This window comes from Hydra viridissima, unplaced genomic scaffold (assembly GCF_058129835.1).
Source record: "Hydra viridissima isolate aposymbiotic clone 2 unplaced genomic scaffold, HvirCarnegie_v1 scaffold_13, whole genome shotgun sequence".
Lineage (NCBI taxonomy): Eukaryota > Metazoa > Cnidaria > Hydrozoa > Anthoathecata > Hydridae > Hydra > Hydra viridissima.
This window is the reverse complement of record NW_028324312.1, coordinates 8,076,918-8,099,552: the sequence shown is the minus strand read 5'-3', so window position 1 is coordinate 8,099,552 and position 22,635 is coordinate 8,076,918. Positions and strand designations below refer to the sequence as shown.

At 34.7% G+C, this 22,635-nt stretch overlaps 3 protein-coding genes and 1 pseudogene across 7 annotated transcripts in view; 2 read left to right on the top strand and 2 right to left on the bottom strand.

Moving 5' to 3' along the window:
- The window catches only part of LOC145194712 (uncharacterized), a 139,626-nt gene that overhangs the window by 73,188 nt on the left and 43,803 nt on the right, over positions 1-22,635 (bottom strand). For all 5 annotated transcript variants that reach the window (XM_090070780.1, XM_090070781.1, XM_090070782.1 and 2 more), the window contains 17 exons: positions 19,126-19,281; positions 18,853-19,035; positions 17,856-18,464; positions 17,507-17,689; positions 17,232-17,396; positions 16,578-16,736; positions 16,297-16,479; positions 15,178-15,783; positions 6,404-6,583; positions 5,954-6,118; positions 2,996-3,151; positions 2,723-2,905; positions 1,726-2,334; positions 1,377-1,559; positions 1,102-1,266; positions 448-606; positions 167-349 (listed from right to left, as the gene is read on the bottom strand). In XM_090070780.1, the coding sequence (XP_089926906.1) occupies positions 167-349; positions 448-606; positions 1,102-1,266; positions 1,377-1,559; positions 1,726-2,334; positions 2,723-2,905; positions 2,996-3,151; positions 5,954-6,118; positions 6,404-6,583; positions 15,178-15,783; positions 16,297-16,479; positions 16,578-16,736; positions 17,232-17,396; positions 17,507-17,689; positions 17,856-18,464; positions 18,853-19,035; positions 19,126-19,281 (4,227 nt within the window). The remainder of the gene's footprint in view (positions 1-166; positions 350-447; positions 607-1,101; positions 1,267-1,376; positions 1,560-1,725; positions 2,335-2,722; positions 2,906-2,995; positions 3,152-5,953; positions 6,119-6,403; positions 6,584-15,177; positions 15,784-16,296; positions 16,480-16,577; positions 16,737-17,231; positions 17,397-17,506; positions 17,690-17,855; positions 18,465-18,852; positions 19,036-19,125; positions 19,282-22,635) is intronic.
- Positions 8,196-9,151, top strand: LOC149880294 (uncharacterized). The gene is made up of 2 exons (XM_090070786.1): positions 8,196-8,253; positions 8,419-9,151. Exons 1-2 carry the CDS (start codon positions 8,228-8,230, stop codon positions 9,104-9,106), a joined length of 714 nt encoding a protein of 237 aa, XP_089926912.1. The 5' UTR covers positions 8,196-8,227; the 3' UTR covers positions 9,107-9,151.
- Positions 9,118-12,222, bottom strand: LOC145195502 (uncharacterized). Its single transcript, XM_080073350.2, has one exon. The coding sequence runs from the start codon at positions 10,311-10,313 to the stop codon at positions 9,234-9,236; it is 1,080 nt and encodes a 359-aa protein (XP_079929476.2). The 5' UTR covers positions 10,314-12,222; the 3' UTR covers positions 9,118-9,233.
- Positions 12,233-12,823, top strand: LOC149880293 (uncharacterized; annotated as a pseudogene).

Genomic DNA, 22,635 nt, shown 5'->3' with positions numbered 1-22,635 from the left:
AAGTATTTAACCATACTATTTAAAAGCAAGTTGAGAAAAAAAATACTAACAAAATGTATGACGCACTAATAAAGTCCAAAATAAAGTTAAGGTTAGACAGTGACAAACTTGCTTCAAAAACAAACAAACGCATAAACTGTTGTGCTGTATTAGTTTTACAGTATACCTGTAGAACAAGATTTCACAATACATGGTTCAAACTGAACCATGAGGTTATCACTGCAGGAAAACCAGTAATTGGCACGACAATAATAACGTGTTCGATAACGTACAGGATTTGAATTTGACGTCTTGCATGATGCTGAGCAGTTGCTCCAAGAACCCCAATCGCTATACCCATATTCTGAAACTAAAAAGATTCTGACTACCAATAATCAGCATTAAACATTCTAAAGAAAGTTTACAAAGTTGGCCTAAACTTGCCTAACAGAAACGACAGTGACCTACCTGGACACACAAACTCTCGATTACAAGGAATTGATTCTGCAACTTTGATGCTTTCGCAAAGAACAGGAGGTGAGCAATTTCGAGTTCGTGTACGGACAGGATCACGTTGATTGCAAGTTTCAGAACATTCACCGAAAGGAGACCATTGGGAAAGTTGCACTGCAAAAAGCAAATTGGGTGGTAAAAAAAACTAGTTCTGTCGATAAAAGGTAAACTTTCATAAACCATAAAATAGCGCTTGCTAAAACTAGTAAGTTTAATATAATCTCACTTCCTGCTTATTTTCTACCACATCATAATTTAAAGTCTATAAAATCCTTTAAAGCCAATTTATCAAAAAATATGTTGCCGTTTCTAAACCCAAAAAAGAATTTCCCAATGTGCGCGTAAGTAATGAATACAGTGCCAGACATAGGAGCAACCTCACGCTATGAAGAATTTCAAATACCGACTATGTGTGAGCCTTTTTCTGAAACTCTTCATTTCATAAAGCCTATCAATAACACCTAACTTGACGCTTTTGTACCAAAACATCACAGAGAATAGCAGATGGCAATATCAGTCTTAAAATGATTCAAAATCTAAAGATTAACTAGAACATAGTTTGGTTACAACAGTTCCACATTTTCAAAAACTTGCAACAGAAGAACTTACATGGACATGGCAAGTCTGTGTTACATTCTTGGTCTTCACTGCTCAAGCCAATGCAGGTGAAAACTCGACAGTTGCATGTTCTTGTGCGATACGTTTTCGGTGAAATACCATTGCTATTGCAGCTAGCAGAGCACGGTGACCAATTACTCCACTCGTTATACCCGCCTACAAAAATGCGCTTTATCAAGACAACACTAAGAAAAGTTCATTGAAGCAGTTAAGGCAACAAATATCTTAACAAAATTTAAAAACAACCACAATAGAAAAAGACTTACATGACTCAGTGCATACATCAAGTTCATCATAAGTTATATTTCCATCAGCTAGACAGTCATACTGTGGGTTGTAAACACTTAAAACACTGCGGCAAACACGTGACCGACTTCGAACACCAGCAGTTCCGTTCAGCAACGAGCTGCAACCGCTCCAAGAGTTCCATGACAGCCACTGGCCTGTGGCTATAAAACATAGTATAAAAGCTCTTAACGAAAACGTTCGTGCAACTATGCGAAAGCAGGTTTTCAGTAATCGAATCAGACATACCTTGGCTTGGTATGCTGTCTTCAACTTCTGTATATCTTATATTTACAATATTACTCAAACACACAAACAAGTTTCACTTACGGCTACAGAATCCCCGGAGAATCCTATCATATTGAGATGCCGCATTAATATCGAGGAAAGAACTGACAATGGTATAGAAAACGTTTTCAACACCATTTATATCGTATTTGGACATTCTCGCTATGTCTGTTTCGTTTACATCAGAACCCGCTGCAACAGTAAACAGGAATGCTTCTTTTTTCACCATGTTCTCAGTTTCCGACTTCACATTTAAATCAAGCTCGGCAGTTTCTTGACTGTAGGTCAGGAACACGACAACGGGCTTGACGTTTAATCTTTTACAACCCTGGTAAGCCTCTTTTGCTTTTAATAGAGCACCATTTATTGCCGCTTTGCCATTTTGCTTCGGCAGGGTCTCAATAAAGTCGAAGAACTGTTTTTTCGTAGTAAGATTGCCGCATGGTGAAGCTATGTCAGCAGTGCTACCAAAGTTTACTACAGCAACTTGAACATTCTCGTTAATGCCTAGCTCTGACTGTGCAATGAATGCTTTGGCAAAAACTTTTTCTTCAGACCACTTGTTAATATACCCAAAAAAGTTTGATGAGCTGTATGATGAGGAATCTAGCACCACAATAAGCGAGATGTTATATGCAGAACACGAAGAGGCTAAAAAAAATGGCTTTCATTCTAAAAACAGCTCTCAAACAAATTGTTAAACAAACCACCTTAAGCATCAACCAGCTTTTGACTTCAGCTTTCAGGTCAAAATAGTCTAACAAAAAAGATTTCCCACTAAATTTCTTCAACATTTACACCGAACTGTAATAGCAAAGTCTTCCTATTGCTGTCGCATTAAATTAAAGACATCAGAATTGGCAGAAAAAGCAAACATAGTTTCGGTTTGTACAGTCTGTACACTACTGAAAGCCATCCCTATACAAAACCCGCTTCCCTCACAGACAAATGGTTGCAACTGTTGCATTACTTATGTGTTTCTCTCAAAAAGTTGATGCACTGAAAAAATAACAAAAAAGCTTCTAATTAATTACTTCACCTCTAAGACAAGAATCTGTGTTGCAAGGTTCGTACGTAATCATTTCTTCTTTTACACATCGGTATGCGGAAACAGAATTGTTCAAGCAATAAGGACGACTTCGATAACGCACCGGGTTTGCAACTGACACTCTGCATGTTGCTGAACAATCACTCCAGCCTCCCCATTCGCTAAGTTTGATTTCTACCGATATATTCATAAAACAGACAGACACGTTTACGAAAAAAAACCACACAAGTAAAAATAAAGTTAAAAAGCACCACGAACACAAACCTGGACATGGGAACTGGTTACACGACCTAGAATTCACAACTTCAACGTTTTGACAAAGATTTCCAGGAGAACAGTTTCTAGTTCTGAACTGAGTCGGATTTCCTTCATTACAAGATTTTGAGCAATCACTAAAGGTTGACCACTGGGTTATGTTTACTAAAACAAACCAAAGACTTCACTTTGTACATTTTCCGCAGTCAAACATTATATAAACCCAAAAGTAGCTGAATAGCACGAAAAGCAAACTTTACAAAAGTGTTACATGCTTTCTTGCTTGAATTCACTCTTGCGTGCATGCACTCTAGCATGAAATGCACTTAGGAATACATGCACTAATGCATACTTGCACTCATGCATACATACCTACATGCATATATAAATACATACATAAATAAATACATACATACACACATACAATCATACATACATATTAACATACACACATACATACATACATACATACATACATACATACATACATACATACATACATAGATACATACATACATACATACATACATACATACATACATACATACATACATACATACATACATACATACATACATACATACATACATACATACATACATACATACATACATACATACATACATACATACATACATACATACATACATACATACATACATACATACATACATACATACATACATACATACATACATACATACATACATACATACATACATACATACATACATACATACATACATACATACATACATACATACATACATACATACATACATACATACATACATACATACATACATACATACATACATACATACATACATACATACATACATACATACATACATACATACATACATACATACATACATACATACATACATACATACATACATACATACATACATACATACATACATACATACATACATACATACATACATACGTAATACATACATACATACATACATTTATACATATATACATACACCCATGCATGCATGCTTGCATACATGCATATTTGCTAGTTTGCTTGTATGCATTTGTTTTGAAATTCATAAATCTTGTTACGGGAATTATACCTTGGTGATATATCAAAGAATACCATGATCTTCGCAAAATCTTGGTATTAGGGAAGAAATCGTGCAAAAGATTTTTTTATCCATGCTTTTCCCAATAATAGATATATGGCTACGACATAACGGCTGATGACAAAAAAATGAGACTGCGTTTAAAAGGGCATAACTCCTTTACTTTAAATGATTATTTTAAAATTAAAAATGTATTAAGTAGAGAATTTTTCGAGCTTTCAAAACATATTTAACTAACTCCTATTACTCCATTTCTACGAATATTATCGGCTCGACATTTTACCGATCCCATAAGGCGTTGTATGGCAGTAAAGTCGATCTTATTCAAAGAATACTTTATTCTATTGCAAAGTTGATCAATAGTTTCTGCTTGCCAGCTGTTCTTGTATACTTCTCTTTTCAATTGAGAACAAAAGTCCTCAAAAGGCCTGCATTCAGGTACGTTGGGAGGGTTGTCTTCCTTTTCAACAAAATTGATGTTATTTTGTTTGAAATGCTCCACTACAGTTTTTGCGTAATATGATGTTACTAGGTCAGGCCATAGTATGTAATTGTTGTCTAGATGATTTGCTTTGATGAAAAGAACATGTCTTTTTTTGATCCACTCGCTCAGGTATAATTCTTGCTTGAATGATTGCTGAGAAGGTACAAAAAATGGTATAGAAATACCTTTAGCCGAAACGCAAATCCAGACCAACACTTTTTGTTCATACTTTTCAACTGGATCATATTTTACGCTTGGCGGTGTCAAAGCAGTGTTACTTGAGTAGAAATTTTGGTTTCCGTTAATGGTGCTATGCTTCAAAGTGAAATAAGATTCACCATCAATTATCCAATCGTTCTTATTTTGCGTTTTTGTGACTCTGTTCTTAATGGAATCTTTGTTTTTTTTTTTTTTTGCATTTAATATCTCTGTGTTTCTTCAATGTTTTGCATATAAAGGACTGATCGCAAACAACTTTTCGAGCTGCTTGTTTTTGTGAGACGCCATCCTTGTGTCAAACATGGTTTTCAGCTTGGTAATGTTCTTTTTAGCCATTTTTTTTTGAGACTCGACCACTTCTTTTAACTCTTTGAGTTGCGATTCTATTTTCTGCTCGTTCAATTATACGGTATATGGTTGCTTTTGGTATTTTTTCTGCTTTAAAATGACAATAAGTGTAATATTTACCATTTTGCTTAGTGTGCATGTAAAATCCATACACACGTTCACGGAGAAGCTCTTGCTTAGATTTGTTTGTTTTCATTTTAAATTGTTGAATTTTAATTACTTTTTTTTTAATTTAAAACTAGAATAAATTTGCCATAAAATACAAGCAAAATATATATACAGCTAATGGTATTAGTACATGCAAATTTAAATTGAACGCAGTCTCATTTTTTTGTAATCACCCGTTAGTTATTGTATGCCTTAATGTTTGGAACTTTTATTGCGATGTCAGTTATATCTAAGGCGTAATTTGTAGAGAAAACGGAAGAAAAACCTTCTCAGCAGGTCTCCTGTATCTTGCATTTGGTATCCTTCCTAACGCTTGCTTAGAAGAACAGTATGCAGTGAGCTAAGCTCATCGTCATAAAAGGAGAACAGTTTGTTTTGTATTTTACATTTAAAAACAGCAAGTTTGGGCAAGGAATTTGTTTTCAAATAAACAGTCAAGGCTTGACATAATCAAATAAACAGTCAAGACTTGACATTGACCAATCAATAACATAAAGTTACAATGAATGATGTAAGTTTACGTTTTGAATAAGTAGCCTTTGTCAAGAGTGGAGAGAAAAAAAAACTTAATAAATAAACAAATCCGAAACAACCTTCAAAGAAAAAACAACAATCGCAAAATAAACAGTTATTAGCTTCCACCTAACTTACCTGTGCATTGAATATCTACTCCACATTCACGAGTCTCTGAGTAAAGACCGTTGCAAGGACCTTGTACATTGATACAGGTTCTAAAACGAGATGTTGTGGCAGGGTTTCGCTCAAGCCAACAGCTTGCGGAGCATGCACTCCAAAGACTCCACGGGGAAAAATAGCCTTTACAGTAAACAAAACATATTGTATATTTGTCATCAATTGAGCTACTAAAATCAGTAGAACATCTATTACTAGCTCTTCAGTAACAATTGTTATCTCTATTGCTTAAAATGTTATTGTGAATACTTTCACATACTAATACTGGCTCACAAATAACTCACAAATAATACTAACTTTATAACTAAAACCAAAATACCGGATGATCAGTTCTCTACTTTAAAAGCAATGCTTCTTTAACAAAGTAATGCTCTTTTTTAAAAAAAGTTACAAAGGTAAAGCGCTTACTGCATTCCACGTTACAAGTTCTCACATCAAACCTTGCTAAGTTTCCGTCAGCTGCGCAGTCTTCTTGGACAAAGGAACTAATAGGGTTATAACATGAACGCTCTCGAACCTGAAAGCCAGTAGCACCACAAGTACCAGAACATACACCCCAAGCAGACCATTCAGCCCATTGCCCTTTGGCTACAAAAAGCATGCACAACGCTCTCAATAGATTTACAAACACTCATCAGAAAGGTGTTGAAATAGAAACATTATTTTAAAGCCCTTTTATTTCTTAGCTACAATTTAAAAGACAAATTATCGCCCTCTTGCCAGTTTTTTAAGAGCAATAACGCAACGAGCTAAATGATTTCAAGTTCAACTTTGTAATTTACTCTTGCTTCATTTGTTCTTACATTTGCAAACAACAAGGTTTATTCCTAATTTAACATACTCTTACCGCACCTTTTTAATTTTTTTTCTCACCGAAATTTACTCTATATATACAGAGAAGTGTTTTAACGCATTTGTGAAAGTGTTTAAAACACTTTTCTGTATATGTATGCAGTAGCGTGCAAAAGTTTATAAACAGCTAAATTTTTCTAGTTTTTTTCGTCATAACGTTTTGTCTTTTCACTGAAAATGAGTGGAATTTTTATCAATTGTTTATCAAAAGTGATTACATAGGATAATCCACTCAAAAAAATGATAACTTGTAACGGAAGGTAGGAAATCAAACTTTGTTGAAAACATAATCGTGCAAGTTTCGAAATAAATGAAAAATTTCAAAAAAGAGATATTGTTTCTAACTACTTCACGTTTCTTCATTCTAGCACATCAGTATTTTGTTGGATAGCCTTTAGATTTTAATATTGCTTGGCAACGACAAGATATAGAATCAACTAAGTTGATAAGAACATCTAAGGGGATAGTTGCACAACAATCCCAAAGCGTCTTGAGTAAATGATTTTTATTGCTCGTTTTTTTGCCCTTAAATCTAAAAACGGGTTTTGATTTAAATCTGGGATTTGAGAAGACCAGCCCAAAGGTGGAGTTTTTTTCCAATATATAAAAACTGATAGAATTTGAAAGATGCTTTGGATCGTTGTCTTGCTGAAAAATCAAATCACGAAGCATTTTGTCCTTTCTATGTGGCAGTATAACATTCCTGATTATGTCTAAATGCACATTCTGATCCATTACGCCTTCGATGCCATGAAGTGGACCAATAGAATCACGACTGAAAGATCCCCGAACCATGATATTGCTACCACCATATTTAGCTGTTGATACTTAGGAGCAAATCTTTCACCTTTCAGACGCCTCTCGCACTTGTTGCCATCGCTAACAAAAATGCAAAATCTCGATTCGTCACTGAATAATACTATTGACTAATCTTTTGAAGTCAAATGCAAATAGTCTCATGCGAATTTAAATCGTGCTGAGCGATTATTTGACAGTATTAACGGTTTCTTGGCAGGAGGACGACCAAACAAACTCTACTGATTCAGGCGACGTTTTGTAGTATCTACGCTTAACACTATAATTCTTGCTCAAAATACCATTTAAATTGACAGCACTATTGCGAGGATCTTGGATTGATTGCCTTACAAAATTTCTGTCTTGGTGTTCTGTAGTTATCGTTGGGTTTCCTAAGAGATGCTTGTTTTTAAGTGTCTTACGGTCTCTATTAAGGAGATTTAGCAAATGCGACGCGTACGTATGTTTTCTCAGTGAAAACCCTAAAAGTAGCCTGGTGACAAGTAATTTAACGCGTATTAAATTTATACGTCCCGTTCTCAACTTCAAACCTTCAGTTTTCACGTTGTTTACAGTACGTTAAAAATGGCAGAATATTTTGCGGACAAAAAGTAAGTTATATAATTCAAACATTAAAAAAAAACAATGCTTATCGTTTTAAAGTATTCTACTTTTTAAAATATAAGCTGAGTATATTATATTTATTGATATTTTCATTTATATTTATTTTTTAACGTTTTTTCTACCAAGTTAAAGTTTTTAGTAAATATTTTTAGGTTATCCATGCAATGGGATGATGAAAAAGACATTCTCATGTTAAGAGAAATAGCTGGAAATGGAATTCTTTTACACAAACAAGGAAGTAGAGAGCGCGGACAAGGGTGGTCAGCTGTTGCAGATGTGATTAACACTCTTGATATTTTTCCATGTGTTGCCACGCCTCGAGGTGTACGTGAAAGATTTATGATTTTGTTAAGAAAGTATAAAGCAAAAGCTAGCAAAGCTAAACTAGCATCAGGAATTGGAGGTGACATTCCTACCGAATCAGAAGGCTTAATAGAAGAATTGTATAATATTTTTACAGACACTGAAAAAAAAAATGACAATGAGTCTCAACAGAAGAAACTAGTAAATGAAACTGAAAAAAATAAAGCAGTAGAAATGCGAACAAAGGCCATGGAAAGATTTGGTGAGACTCGAAAACGAAAAGACGAGGACAATGTAAGTGAAAAAAAAAAATTGGTAAATCGAAGAAGCAGTTCAGACACACTTATTTTTCTAAAAGAAAAGTTAGAATATGATAAGGAAAATAAAAGACTGGAGAGAGAGCAAGTTGCTCATGCTCAAGAACTTTCAAGACAACAATTTGAAATCCAACAGCAGCAACACAATGCTATGTTGCAACAGATGATTGCCATGATGGCTCAACAGAACACTATACTCAATGCATTTTTGAATAAATAATAAACGTGTTTTGAAAATATAAAACACACTGCTTAAAGATTAGTTTTATGTTTTAGCTGCTGTTATTATTCTAATATATATTAAATCTTTTTGTTATTTTGTTAAAAAAAATACAATAACTGTTTTACTAAGCAAAGTATTGTTGTAATATTGGAGGTTGACAATCAAAATATTCAGATACTATATTTCCATACAGACATGTATGAGCATTTTGTAACAATGCACATGTAACATATATTTTCCCAACTGCGCTTAAGCCAACTTTCTGCATTTTTTGAAAATCCACAAGTTTAAAGTAGTTAGAAATAAGTCCAAATAACCATTCAACTGAAACACGAACTGCACTCATGGCCTTATTATAAGCATGCTGGTCTGGTGTCATGTTTGCATTCCGAAATGGTGCTTGCAAATGTACACTTAACGGATAAGCTGGGTCTCCATATATGCACAAAGGTTGTCTGTTGAACCAAGCATGGTTTTCCAGTTGAACTAACAACCCAGACTCATACAGCATAGTAGCATCGTGTTTCCTTCCTTCGTATGGCCCTGCAAAATTGCCCACCAAACCGTTAGGCAATACTAAACTTTGATATTTGAGAGCATGCTTTTTTTTATGGCCGTTATAAACAACTCTTTGATCAACTTCAGGTCTAGCGATTCCTCGGACTGTACCATCGATAAATCCAAAACAATTATTTAATGGGGATCCTTTTTGGTAAATGGCATCGCAGTATTCTTTCAATTTTTGAGGTTGGAGGATAGGTTGATTCCAATTTTTAAGTCTATGACAGTGGGTTTCATACATAAAATCAATTACTGTATTAAAAATAAGGCATATCTCAGTAGGGTTTCTTCCAAATAAGGATGCCATATCCGTGTATCTACACGGAAAAGCAAGTCGTTTTAGTAAAACACAAAGTCCTTCTAGACCACTGCATACTGTTCTCTGCGAGGTTATAATTTTTTCTGGTAATCCAAAAACAGCAACTAGGGTGGCTAGATCGTTCTTCTTGAAACGAAAATCAACTTGACACTGTGCATCATCAAAATTGTTAATATCAAACCTGTCATATTTCCAATATGGATATGATTCACGAGACTCGTTTAACTCATTTAAAATTATACACTCTTCGTCATCAATTAAATCGTCAGCATAACTTAAAAGAACTAATTCTCGTACGGATTTCAAACTGTAGTTGGCCGCCATATTTGTTTACGATTTTTGAGCGCGCGTTTCACAACAAATGCTAAATCGTGGAAGTTACACGACGCGCTGATAGCGCAACGCCGTTGTCAAATAATGCCCGCGTCTCGTTGCTAAATCTCCTTATTAGAGATAAAACAACCGAGTTACGGTTTTCGAAATCTTATATTTTTTGTTCGACTTTGAAAGCCGTCAGTTAGGCGAAGTTTCTTAAATTAAACGGAGTTGAAATCCGTTAAACTTCGAAAAAAAGTTAATTAAACGGTTTCGAAAGCCGTAAAAAGTTGTAGCTTTAATTTTAAATCGATTTTGAAAACCTTTAAAAGTCGTTAAAACTTAATTAAAACGATGTTGAAAGCCGTAACAAGTCGTAACTTTAAACTTAATTGACTTTGAAAACCTTTAAAAGTTGTTAAAACTTAATTAAAACGATGTTGAGAGCCGCAAAATGTTTTAAATCAAAATTTTACGGCTATGAAAATCGTATAAATTTGTTTACATTATATTTAACGAATTTGAAAACCTTATAACTTTGCGTATGTTATTTAACAAGATTTAAATATTGTAAAACATTAAACAAATATGCCAAAGACCCATCGCTCGCTGGTTTGGCAGTACTTCCTGAAGGAATACAGAGGAGATAAGGCCTGTGGTGTGTGCAAGATCTGCAAGAAGGACCTAAAAATGAATACTGGGTCAACATCGACCCTGAGTTGTCACCTGCGATCCAACCATAAGGATGAGTACATCGAAATGTGTCAGAATCAAAAGATACAGAATGAGGCAGAAACTGCCAAGGAGGACAAAATTGAAGAGGCAGAAGATGAATTGGAAACAGTTGGCACTGGTAAATTAGTTACATAATGGATCTTACGATGCGATGTAGCGAAGTTATACAACTTTTTTTTTATGTAAACAACGAAATCCGGGGTTAAATCAATGTTAACAAATGTATACAACTTTTTTTAGGTCACAGGAAAAGGAAAAGGGTTCTAAAAGCCAGAAAGAATTTGTGCTATCCAACACAGAGCACCACTCAACTTTGTGGTGACATGGAGCTCATGATTTAACTTGCAACTGACAATCAGCCTTTCTCCATGTGTGACTCTATCCCGTTCCAAAGACTGCTTGCCCACTTTGACTCGAGGTTTAAGGTTAAAAGTGGTGCCTGCATGGCTCGCTTCAAGTTACCTCTCCTCTATAGGAGTCTGCAGATGGCCATGAAGAGCATGTTTGACAAGGAGCTTCCTCATTGCGACCGAGTTGCAATCAGCACTGACATCTGGACCTCACGCAACAACGATCCATTCATGGCGGTGACTCTTCATTACATCACCAAAGAGTTTGTTCTACGAAAGGTAACTGTTGGAGTTGTTCCATTCCCAGGTAAGCACGCTGGTCAGAACATTGCTACTCAGTTGGACAACTTGGTTAAACGTTTTGAGTCACTCAAAATGGTCAAGAAGCGGGTTGTTGTGTGTGATCAAGCTTCAAATGTAAAAGCTGCACTGAGGAAGTCAGAGACTATTGCTGATCTTGAAAGTGGTTCAATCACGTGCATTGACCACAAGCTTAACATGGTCCTGGAAAGGACTGTCAACAAACAGCCTGATATCAAGGCTGCTATCGATGCATGCTGGACCATCTCCGCCCGAGTCCATCACTCTCCTCTTGCTGAAGGGGTGTTGAAAAAGAAGCGCCTCGAGATGAATGGTAATATTTTTAACTTTTTAAGTAAATATGAATACGAAGTTTTACAACTTAATGTCAAATTTTTACAAATATTTTTTAATTTCAAACAAAGTTTTCTAAGAGTTTACAATTTCATGCGAAGTTTTTTGCGAAATTTTATTTTAGTTTTTGTTTCAGTACCCTACAGAAAGATCACTGGTCCTTGTGCAACCAGATGGAACTCTGTCCAGATGATGCTCCTAGACATCAACCATCTTCAAAGTGTGCTGTGTGCTCTCCGGGCTGACAAAAAGGATTGGACCACACCCATTCCTACGGATGAACAATTTGAGCTGGTTGCAACCATTCTACCACTCCTGACCACATGCCAAGTCATCTCTGAGTCAATGTCGAGTGATAAGAAAATTACAATGGATAGAGGACTGACAGCCATTGTTCATCTTGTGGATAGGTGTGCTTCTCTGAGGGTCAAAGAAATAAGAAAGAACAATGTCACTGGAGTAGGTCCTTTCATGGTTGAGCTCATTGTAGAACTTGAGAAACGATTCCCAAGAGGAGGATGTGACATCATGCCTTATGCTGTAGGCTGCCTGTTGCACCCCTTCTTGAAAGGCCAACAACTGCACGCTTATGGTGTCAGGGATGAGATTTTTGACAAGTTGAAAACCAGTCATTCTACAACAGCAGACTGGGTGTCAAACTAGCAAAATACAATCAATGTCTCAGATGAGATCACCGATGAGTTTCTTGAAGATGATGGTGAGACTGAATTCTGGAAGGCAGCAGCAAAGGAAATAGCTATTAAGTATAATATAAAATAAATTTCTTTAAAGCTAGTTAAATATACATCTACTAATCTTAATGCAATTGAACAAACAAAGTCATAAAAATTTTAACTTGAGGATACGATGCCATACGGGGGAGAGGGGGGGGCGGCTCAAAGTTAAACGAACTTTTTAAAAATCATTTGAATCTAAACAATTTTAGATTAAAGAAAGCGAAGTTATACGAAGTTTACTAAACGTTTAACTTCCTTCCTTTATTTTAGACTGCGTTCAGCCAATTCAGGCAGACAAATGCTACAGCTGAGGGTCCTTCGATTTCCGTTGAGTGGGCAAAATTCAGAGAAACAACTGTGATAGATTCGAAGGTTAATATCCTTGACTGGTGGAGGACACATCGCAAAGAGGTACCCATCTTGGCAGGACTTGCACGGGAGTATAATTGCCTGCCAGCCTCAAGTGCCTCAAGTGAGCGGGCCTTTAGTGAAGCTGGACAGGTGGTCCACGAAAAGAGATGCAGGTTGTCTCCAAAAACAAATGAGAAGTTGGTCTTCAGCAACGAGAACTTCGATCTGTTAAACTCCTTTGTACCAATTTAGGAATACCACTCCATGGAAGAGCAAATGGCAGCAAGATCTGCTCCAGACAGAAATCAAAATGATGATGATGATGATGATGATGACGATGATGATGATGATGATGATGATGATGATGATGATGATGATGATGATGATGATGATGATGATGATGATGATGATGATGATGATGATGATGGTGATGATGATGGTGATGATGATGGTGATGATGATGATGATGATGATGATGATGATGATGATGATGATGATGATGATGATGATGATGATGATGATGATGATGATGATGATGATGATGATGATACCGCCACATTAAAAATGTAAACTCCAGTATTGTTGAACTGGAAAGGTGAGACAGACATCATTTAGGCTCCCAAGGCCAGGAACTTGCACAAAAAAATGAGAATGAAAGACTGGAAGCGGACAATTAAATATTCTTTACTAGGGAAGCATGCTAGGATTATTTTAGATTAGGTAATCGATAATATGCAAATAATTTTTTCACATGTTTAAGAAATTGGATTTATGAAATCTAGAATGATTATTAAATAAAGGAAAGGGTTTTAACTTATCTTTTGTATATTCTGTATTTCTGTAATGTTACTGTAATGTATACTTCAAATTTTTATTATTAAGAAATAGAAGGGCAGAGATTGCTAGCATATACCAAACCAGTTATCACTTCACTTTACTTTATATCGATGTCTTTGAACCTGAAAATAGTTAGCTTCCCATCGATTGTGATTTTTTCCTAATCTAAGGGATAGAGTAGTAGTCTGGGAGAATAGAAGGGAAGAGCATAACAGTACTAGTACAGCCACATACAAGTTCAGCTTAAAATATGGCTTATCAGTTCACTTCACTTTAAAATTTTTGCTAATAGAGCTTGAAGTTGAAATCATTGAGCTTAAAACATGAACGAAGTCGCACGACGTTCGTTTGTTTACTTTTCGTATGCATTCGTTTCGTTTACTCAAACGATTTCGAAGACAGTTAAATTTTTGGAAATGAATTTGAAAGCCGTTAGAAATTTTAAACAATTTTAAAACACGCCATTTTCGAATTTACACAACTTTTTACGATTTTGAAAACCCCGAAAATATACTCTATTTGAACTAATACGATTTTGAAAACCGTCAATTAAATTTCAAACAACTTTTTACGATTTTGAAAACCGCGAAAATATATTTCATTCGAAGTAATACGACTTTGAAAACCGTTTAATTAAATTTTATAAAACTTTTGACGATTTCGAAACACGTTTACACTCGACTTTTAGCGACGTCGAAGCTTCGACTTCGACTTCGAAACACATCGACCTCGATTGTTTTATCTCTAGTCTCTATATAACACTTAACAAGTACGCCAATTGCTGATTTAGCCACGTCGCAATGCTCCGAAATTTGCTTTTAAGGACTTTTCTTGTCTGCAACACATATTACTAATTCTTTTTTTCTTCTGACAATTCCTTAGACTTTCCCATGGTTTTTAAAATTCAATTTAAGTTAAATATTTTCTATGGTAAACTAGTTTTTACATTAATATGTCTTTCTTTATAAAATTTTCATATTTTAAATGGGGCATGGAACTGTTTATAAACTTTTACACGCCACTCTATGTAAAAAATATCAAAAACAATGACAATCAAAAACAATGGCAATCAAAAACAAAAGCACAAACATTATGGATGTGCTTGATATGCATGTCATTTACATCACGCAAATCATGTATCTATTCTTTAATGTCATGTATGTCATAGAGGACATGAATAAAAACAATTAAAATTACATGTATACTTACTTTTACAGACTTTTCCAAGAATTATTGGACTTTCCGGTTTTATAGTCGTTAGGTCCCAAAAGCTATTAGCAAATCTGTTGGAAAAATACTCGCTTCCGTTTATTACGTATCTTGACATCCTCATAACATCTGAAGCATTTACACCAGAGCCTACTGCACCAATAAACAACAACGCTTCACTTTTCACCAGTTCCTCCATTCCCAACCGTACGCTTAAATCAATATTTCTGCTCTCATTGCTGCTGGTGAGATACACTACCACTGGCAGCATGTTTGTTCCTCTGCATCCCTGATAAGCAGCTCTGGCTTTCTCAAGGGCGTCGTTCAATGCTGCTCCGCCGTTTTTCTTTGACAAATTATCAATGAAAGCAAAGAACTGTGCTTTTGTAGTAAGATTGCCACAAGGAGAAACAATTTCAGCATCAGCGCCAAAGTTTACTACAGCCACTTGGGTGTTTTCATTTTCGCCAAGGTCAGAGTTTCTGATGAACTCTTTTACAAAATCTTTCTCTTGACGCCACTGATTATCCAGTATACTATACCTGACTTCGGACGAAGAATCCAGTACCATGATAAAGCCGATGGTTAAGTCAGAGCAATATTTCACTGGAAAAAAAAAAAAAGTTGTAAAGTTGGCTTAGTTTTAATCCATTGGCTCTTAAGTAACCTCGCTGTCATAATCCTAAGGTCCTTCTTCAGGTATAATGACATTTGGGAGATGTTTTCAATGAAAATCATGTTTAGAGGTTTTGATGAAAAATGGAGGCGTTAAGTGCAGTCTTGAACTTTTTCATCTACAAGCCTGCACTAGACTTTACGCCAAAACTCCTCAGTCACAAAATGCCGCTAAATAGCCAAACAAAGTAAGTAATGGAAACGAGTTTTTAACGAGGGAACAGCAGTAATAAAAAAATTGTATATTTAAAACCAGTAAAAACAATCATGCCCATTAAAAGTATTTAACCATACTATTTAAAAGCAAGTTGAGAAAAAAAATACTAACAAAATGTATGACGCACTAATAAAGTCCAAAATAAAGTTAAGGTTAGACAGTGACAAACTTGCTTCAAAAACAAACAAACGCATAAACTGTTGTGCTGTATTAGTTTTACAGTATACCTGTAGAACAAGATTTCACAATACATGGTTCAAACTGAACCATGAGGTTATCACTGCAGGAAAACCAGTAATTGGCACGACAATAATAACGTGTTCGATAACGTACAGGATTTGAATTTGACGTCTTGCATGATGCTGAGCAGTTGCTCCAAGAACCCCAATCGCTATACCCATATTCTGAAACTAAAAAGATTCTGACTACCAATAATCAGCATTAAACATTCTAAAGAAAGTTTACAAAGTTGGCCTAAACTTGCCTAACAGAAACGACAGTGACCTACCTGGACACACAAACTCTCGATTACAAGGAATTGATTCTGCAACTTTGATGCTTTCGCAAAGAACAGGAGGTGAGCAATTTCGAGTTCGTGTACGGACAGGATCACGTTGATTGCAAGTTTCAGAACATTCACCGAAAGGAGACCATTGGGAAAGTTGCACTGCAAAAAGCAAATTGGGTGGTAAAAAAAACTAGTTCTGTCGATAAAAGGTAAACTTTCATAAACCATAAAATAGCGCTTGCTAAAACTAGTAAGTTTAATATAATCTCACTTCCTGCTTATTTTCTACCACATCATAATTTAAAGTCTATAAAATCCTTTAAAGCCAATTTATCAAAAAATATGTTGCCGTTTCTAAACCCAAAAAAGAATTTCCCAATGTGCGCGTAAGTAATGAATACAGTGCCAGACATAGGAGCAACCTCACGCTATGAAGAATTTCAAATACCGACTATGTGTGAGCCTTTTTCTGAAACTCTTCATTTCATAAAGCCTATCAATAACACCTAACTTGACGCTTTTGTACCAAAACATCACAGAGAATAGCAGATGGCAATATCAGTCTTAAAATGATTCAAAATCTAAAGATTAACTAGAACATAGTTTGGTTACAACAGTTCCACATTTTCAAAAACTTGCAACAGAAGAACTTACATGGACATGGCAAGTCTGTGTTACATTCTTGGTCTTCACTGCTCAAGCCAATGCAGGTGAAAACTCGACAGTTGCATGTTCTTGTGCGATACGTTTTCGGTGAAATACCATTGCTATTGCAGCTAGCAGAGCACGGTGACCAATTACTCCACTCGTTATACCCGCCTACAAAAATGCGCTTTATCAAGACAACACTAAGAAAAGTTCATTGAAGCAGTTAAGGCAACAAATATCTTAACAAAATTTAAAAACAACCACAATAGAAAAAGACTTACATGACTCAGTGCATACATCAAGTTCATCATAAGTTATATTTCCATCAGCTAGACAGTCATACTGTGGGTTGTAAACACTTAAAACACTGCGGCAAACACGTGACCGACTTCGAACACCAGCAGTTCCGTTCAGCAACGAGCTGCAACCGCTCCAAGAGTTCCATGACAGCCACTGGCCTGTGGCTATAAAACATAGTATAAAAGCTCTTAACGAAAACGTTCGTGCAACTATGCGAAAGCAGGTTTTCAGTAATCGAATCAGACATACCTTGGCTTGGTATGCTGTCTTCAACTTCTGTATATCTTATATTTACAATATTACTCAAACACACAAACAAGTTTCACTTACGGCTACAGAATCCCCGGAGAATCCTATCATATTGAGATGCCGCATTAATATCGAGGAAAGAACTGACAATGGTATAGAAAACGTTTTCAACACCATTTATATCGTATTTGGACATTCTCGCTATGTCTGTTTCGTTTACATCAGAACCCGCTGCAACAGTAAACAGGAATGCTTCTTTTTTCACCATGTTCTCAGTTTCCGACTTCACATTTAAATCAAGCTCGGCAGTTTCTTGACTGTAGGTCAGGAACACGACAACGGGCTTGACGTTTAATCTTTTACAACCCTGGTAAGCCTCTTTTGCTTTTAATAGAGCACCATTTATTGCCGCTTTGCCATTTTGCTTCGGCAGGGTCTCAATAAAGTCGAAGAACTGTTTTTTCGTAGTAAGATTGCCGCATGGTGAAGCTATGTCAGCAGTGCTACCAAAGTTTACTACAGCAACTTGAACATTCTCGTTAATGCCTAGCTCTGACTGTGCAATGAATGCTTTGGCAAAAACTTTTTCTTCAGACCACTTGTTAATATACCCAAAAAAGTTTGATGAGCTGTATGATGAGGAATCTAGCACCACAATAAGCGAGATGTTATATGCAGAACACGAAGAGGCTAAAAAAAATGGCTTTCATTCTAAAAACAGCTCTCAAACAAATTGTTAAACAAACCACCTTAAGCATCAACCAGCTTTTGACTTCAGCTTTCAGGTCAAAATAGTCTAACAAAAAAGATTTCCCACTAAATTTCTTCAACATTTACACCGAACTGTAATAGCAAAGTCTTCCTATTGCTGTCGCATTAAATTAAAGACATCAGAATTGGCAGAAAAAGCAAACATAGTTTCGGTTTGTACAGTCTGTACACTACTGAAAGCCATCCCTATACAAAACCCGCTTCCCTCACAGACAAATGGTTGCAACTGTTGCATTACTTATGTGTTTCTCTCAAAAAGTTGATGCACTGAAAAAATAACAAAAAAGCTTCTAATTAATTACTTCACCTCTAAGACAAGAATCTGTGTTGCAAGGTTCGTACGTAATCATTTCTTCTTTTACACATCGGTATGCGGAAACAGAATTGTTCAAGCAATAAGGACGACTTCGATAACGCACCGGGTTTGCAACTGACACTCTGCATGTTGCTGAACAATCACTCCAGCCTCCCCATTCGCTAAGTTTGATTTCTACCGATATATTCATAAAACAGACAGACACGTTTACGAAAAAAAACCACACAAGTAAAAATAAAGTTAAAAAGCACCACGAACACAAACCTGGACATGGGAACTGGTTACACGACCTAGAATTCACAACTTCAACGTTTTGACAAAGATTTCCAGGAGAACAGTTTCTAGTTCTGAACTGAGTCGGATTTCCTTCATTACAAGATTTTGAGCAATCACTAAAGGTTGACCACTGGGTTATGTTTACTAAAACAAACCAAAGACTTCACTTTGTACATTTTCCGCAGTCAAACATTATATAAACCCAAAAGTAGCTGAATAGCACGAAAAGCAAACTTTACAAAAGTGTTACATGCTTTCTTGCTTGAATTCACTCTTGCGTGCATGCACTCTAGCATGAAATGCACTTAGGAATACATGCACTAATGCATACTTGCACTCATGCATACATACCTACATGCATATATAAATACATACATAAATAAATACATACATACACACATACAATCATACATACATATTAACATACACACATACATACATACATACATACATACATATATACATACATACATACATACATACATACATACATACATACATACATACATACATACATACATACATACATACATACATACATACATACATACATACATACATACATACATACATACATACATACATACATACATACATACATACATACATACATACATACATACATACATACATACATACATACATACATACATACATACATACATACATACATACATACATACATACATACATACATACATACATACATACATACATACATACATACATACATACATACATACATACATACATACATACATACATACATACATTACTTATAAGGAGAATGTGTATTTAAGGATTATATCTGATGCATTTTTATTTTTATAGGCAGTGTTTTGGAGTTCAGAACATTGATTGTTTATGTGATGATAGTTGTATAGGTTGATATGACATGTTTGGTAAATAAGATGAGTGTTAATGTAAAGTATGATTTCTAATCTTGGTTATGAAATGATTACTAGTCTGTAGCCGATTACTTGGAGTGTTGATGCTACTTTATGCGTAGTAGCATTTGTTAGGAATATGGATGCAAAGGTAAATTTATTTGCAAACATTATTCTGGAGACGAAGTTTAGGAGTGTAAATTAGGGATGGGAGTTGAGGTTGGTTTTAGTTTAACTAAATTTAGTCGGCTAACTTTTTAGTCTAACTAAATTTAGTCGACTAACTTTTTAGTTTAACTAAATTTTGTCGACTTACTTTTTCGAGTAATAAAATTTGTTTTTTTAGTCTAACTAAAACTAGTCGATTAAAACAAGATTTAGTACTAAAAAAACCGAATAACCTATACCATGAAATTAAATGAACATAATATGAATTTTGACCAATAAATCAATTTAAAGGTTTTTATTAAAATTTATTGTTTTGTACGTAATATAATTTATGACAATTAGGTATAAAAATTGTTTTGTTTGTACCTAGTATTGCCCCAAATTTTCTTTTATTGATTTAAATAAAAATTGGTTTTTTAGCAGAACAACTCCGTCAAAACAGCTAATATTTTATACCAAAAACATAATTAGTTTTTAGCATTTTAAAAATAATTTTTAAAAGAAAAACAAAATTGAGAATTGAACAAGATATATGTCCAATTACACTATATAGAAATAATAAAAAAACATTAATTGCCTAACTGTTTCAATCTTATTGTTTTGATTGTAAATATCTGCGTTTTTATGAGTGTAGAGCGAAATAAATCTGATATCATTACTTCAAAAAATCATTCCAAGTATTATATAAAGGAAATCCGAAAATGCTTCTGCACATAACACACCTTTCAAAAACATGACACCATTTTTTTTTAATAAATTGATTTCAGATGTGTCTTAAAATTTATTATTCACTTTAATTAGAAATTGAAAAATCCAGATCTGAACCGCTTTTCATTGAAATTTTATAATAATAACTTAATAATAACGGGGAACTAATTAGATAAATTTTATTACAAAATTCCAGGTGTATATGTCGCAAACCAAAAACTTGAAAAATTCTGAAAATCGACCTTGAAAAAACTACCCTCGAGATACCACTTCACTACTTACACATTACAAGATTTAAAAAAAATATTTTTTGGGTAAAAGTTACAATATATTTTTCGCAAATTAAAAAGTTAGTCGACTAAACTTAGTTAGACTAAAAAGTTAGTCGACTAAATTTAGTTACGCTAAAAAGTTAGTCGACTAAATTTAGTTAGACTAAAAAGTTAGTCGACTAGTTTTAGTTAGACTAAAAAGTTAGTCGACTAATTTTATTGCGCTAAAAAGTTAGTCGACTAATTTTAGTTAGACTAAAAAGTTAGTCGACTAAATGTAGTTAGACTAAAAAGTTAGTCGACTAGTTTTAGTTAGACTAAAAAGTTAGTCGACTAATTTTATTGCGCTAAAAATTTAGTCGAATAATTTTAGCTTGATTAAAAAGTTAGTCGAATAAATTTAGTTAGACTAAAAAGTTAGTCGACTAAATTTAGTTAGACTAAAAAGTTAGTCGACTAGTTTTAGTTAGACTAAAAAGTTAGTCGACTAATTTTATGGCGCTAAAAAGTTAGTCGACTAATTTTAGTTAGACTAAAAAGTTAGTCGACTAAATGTAGTTAGACTAAAAAGTTAGTCGACTAATTTTATTGCGCTAAAAATTTAGTCGAATAATTTTAGCTTGATTAAAAAGTTAGTCGACTAATTTTAGTTAGACTAAAAAGTTAGTCGACTAATTTTAGTTAGACTAAAAAGTTAGTCGACTAGTTTTAGTTAGACTAAAAAGTTAGTCGACTAAATTTAGTTAGACTAAAAAGTTAGTCGGCTAATTTTAGTTACGGTTTTTTTAGTTAAGTTAGTTACAATTTTTAGTTTTGGTCACAACACTAGTGTAAATGCAATTTTAGTTTAGGAGGTGAAAAAACGTTAGTATGCTAAGATAAGTGTTTGTGGAACAGAGAATTATCTGCCTTCAACTCAAAGGCAGAGACAAAAGCTTCATTTATTGAATAAAAGCGGACCAGGTCGCGTGTTGATCAAAAGTAATAGCAATTTTCTGAAAACTAAAAATATTGCTGGTTTAGTCAAATTTCAATTCCATAAACTTCCCAGCCTCGAAAAACGAGGCTTTAGTAGATTTACCCTTGATGAGGGGTTTAGTAGAACTTCCCACGATGAATAATGTTTTCAGTAATTGCGTTCTCTAACCTTCTAGTGTGAGTGATACATTAAATAAATTGCTGTTGAGGGAAATATTTTAAATGCTAAGTTTTTCAGCAATTTTGTTAATCCTCTTTTGTTGATGGAGATCTAACAAAGACAAATTTAAAACTTGTCAATATACCTGGCTTTCATATACTGATGTATAGCAGGTCCTAGGGACTTAAGCAACATTATTTGTGAATAACTTGACTTATCTTTATTCCCAAACTTTACTTATGATACTACAACGTCCTCAGCAGACCTCAAATATCTTGGATTCGGTACCATTTTTAAAGCTCACTTAAAAAAGCAGTATGGATTT

Coding starts and splice junctions, on each gene's coding strand:
- LOC149880294 (XM_090070786.1), top strand. CDS start 8,228: ATGGCAGAATATTTTGCGGACAAAAA. Junction 8,254..8,418: donor GAATATTTTGCGGACAAAAA/GTAAGTTATATA, acceptor AAATATTTTTAG/GTTATCCATGCAATGGGATG.
- LOC145195502 (XM_080073350.2), bottom strand. CDS start 10,313: ATGGCGGCCAACTACAGTTTGAAATCCGTACGAGAATTAGTTCTTTTA.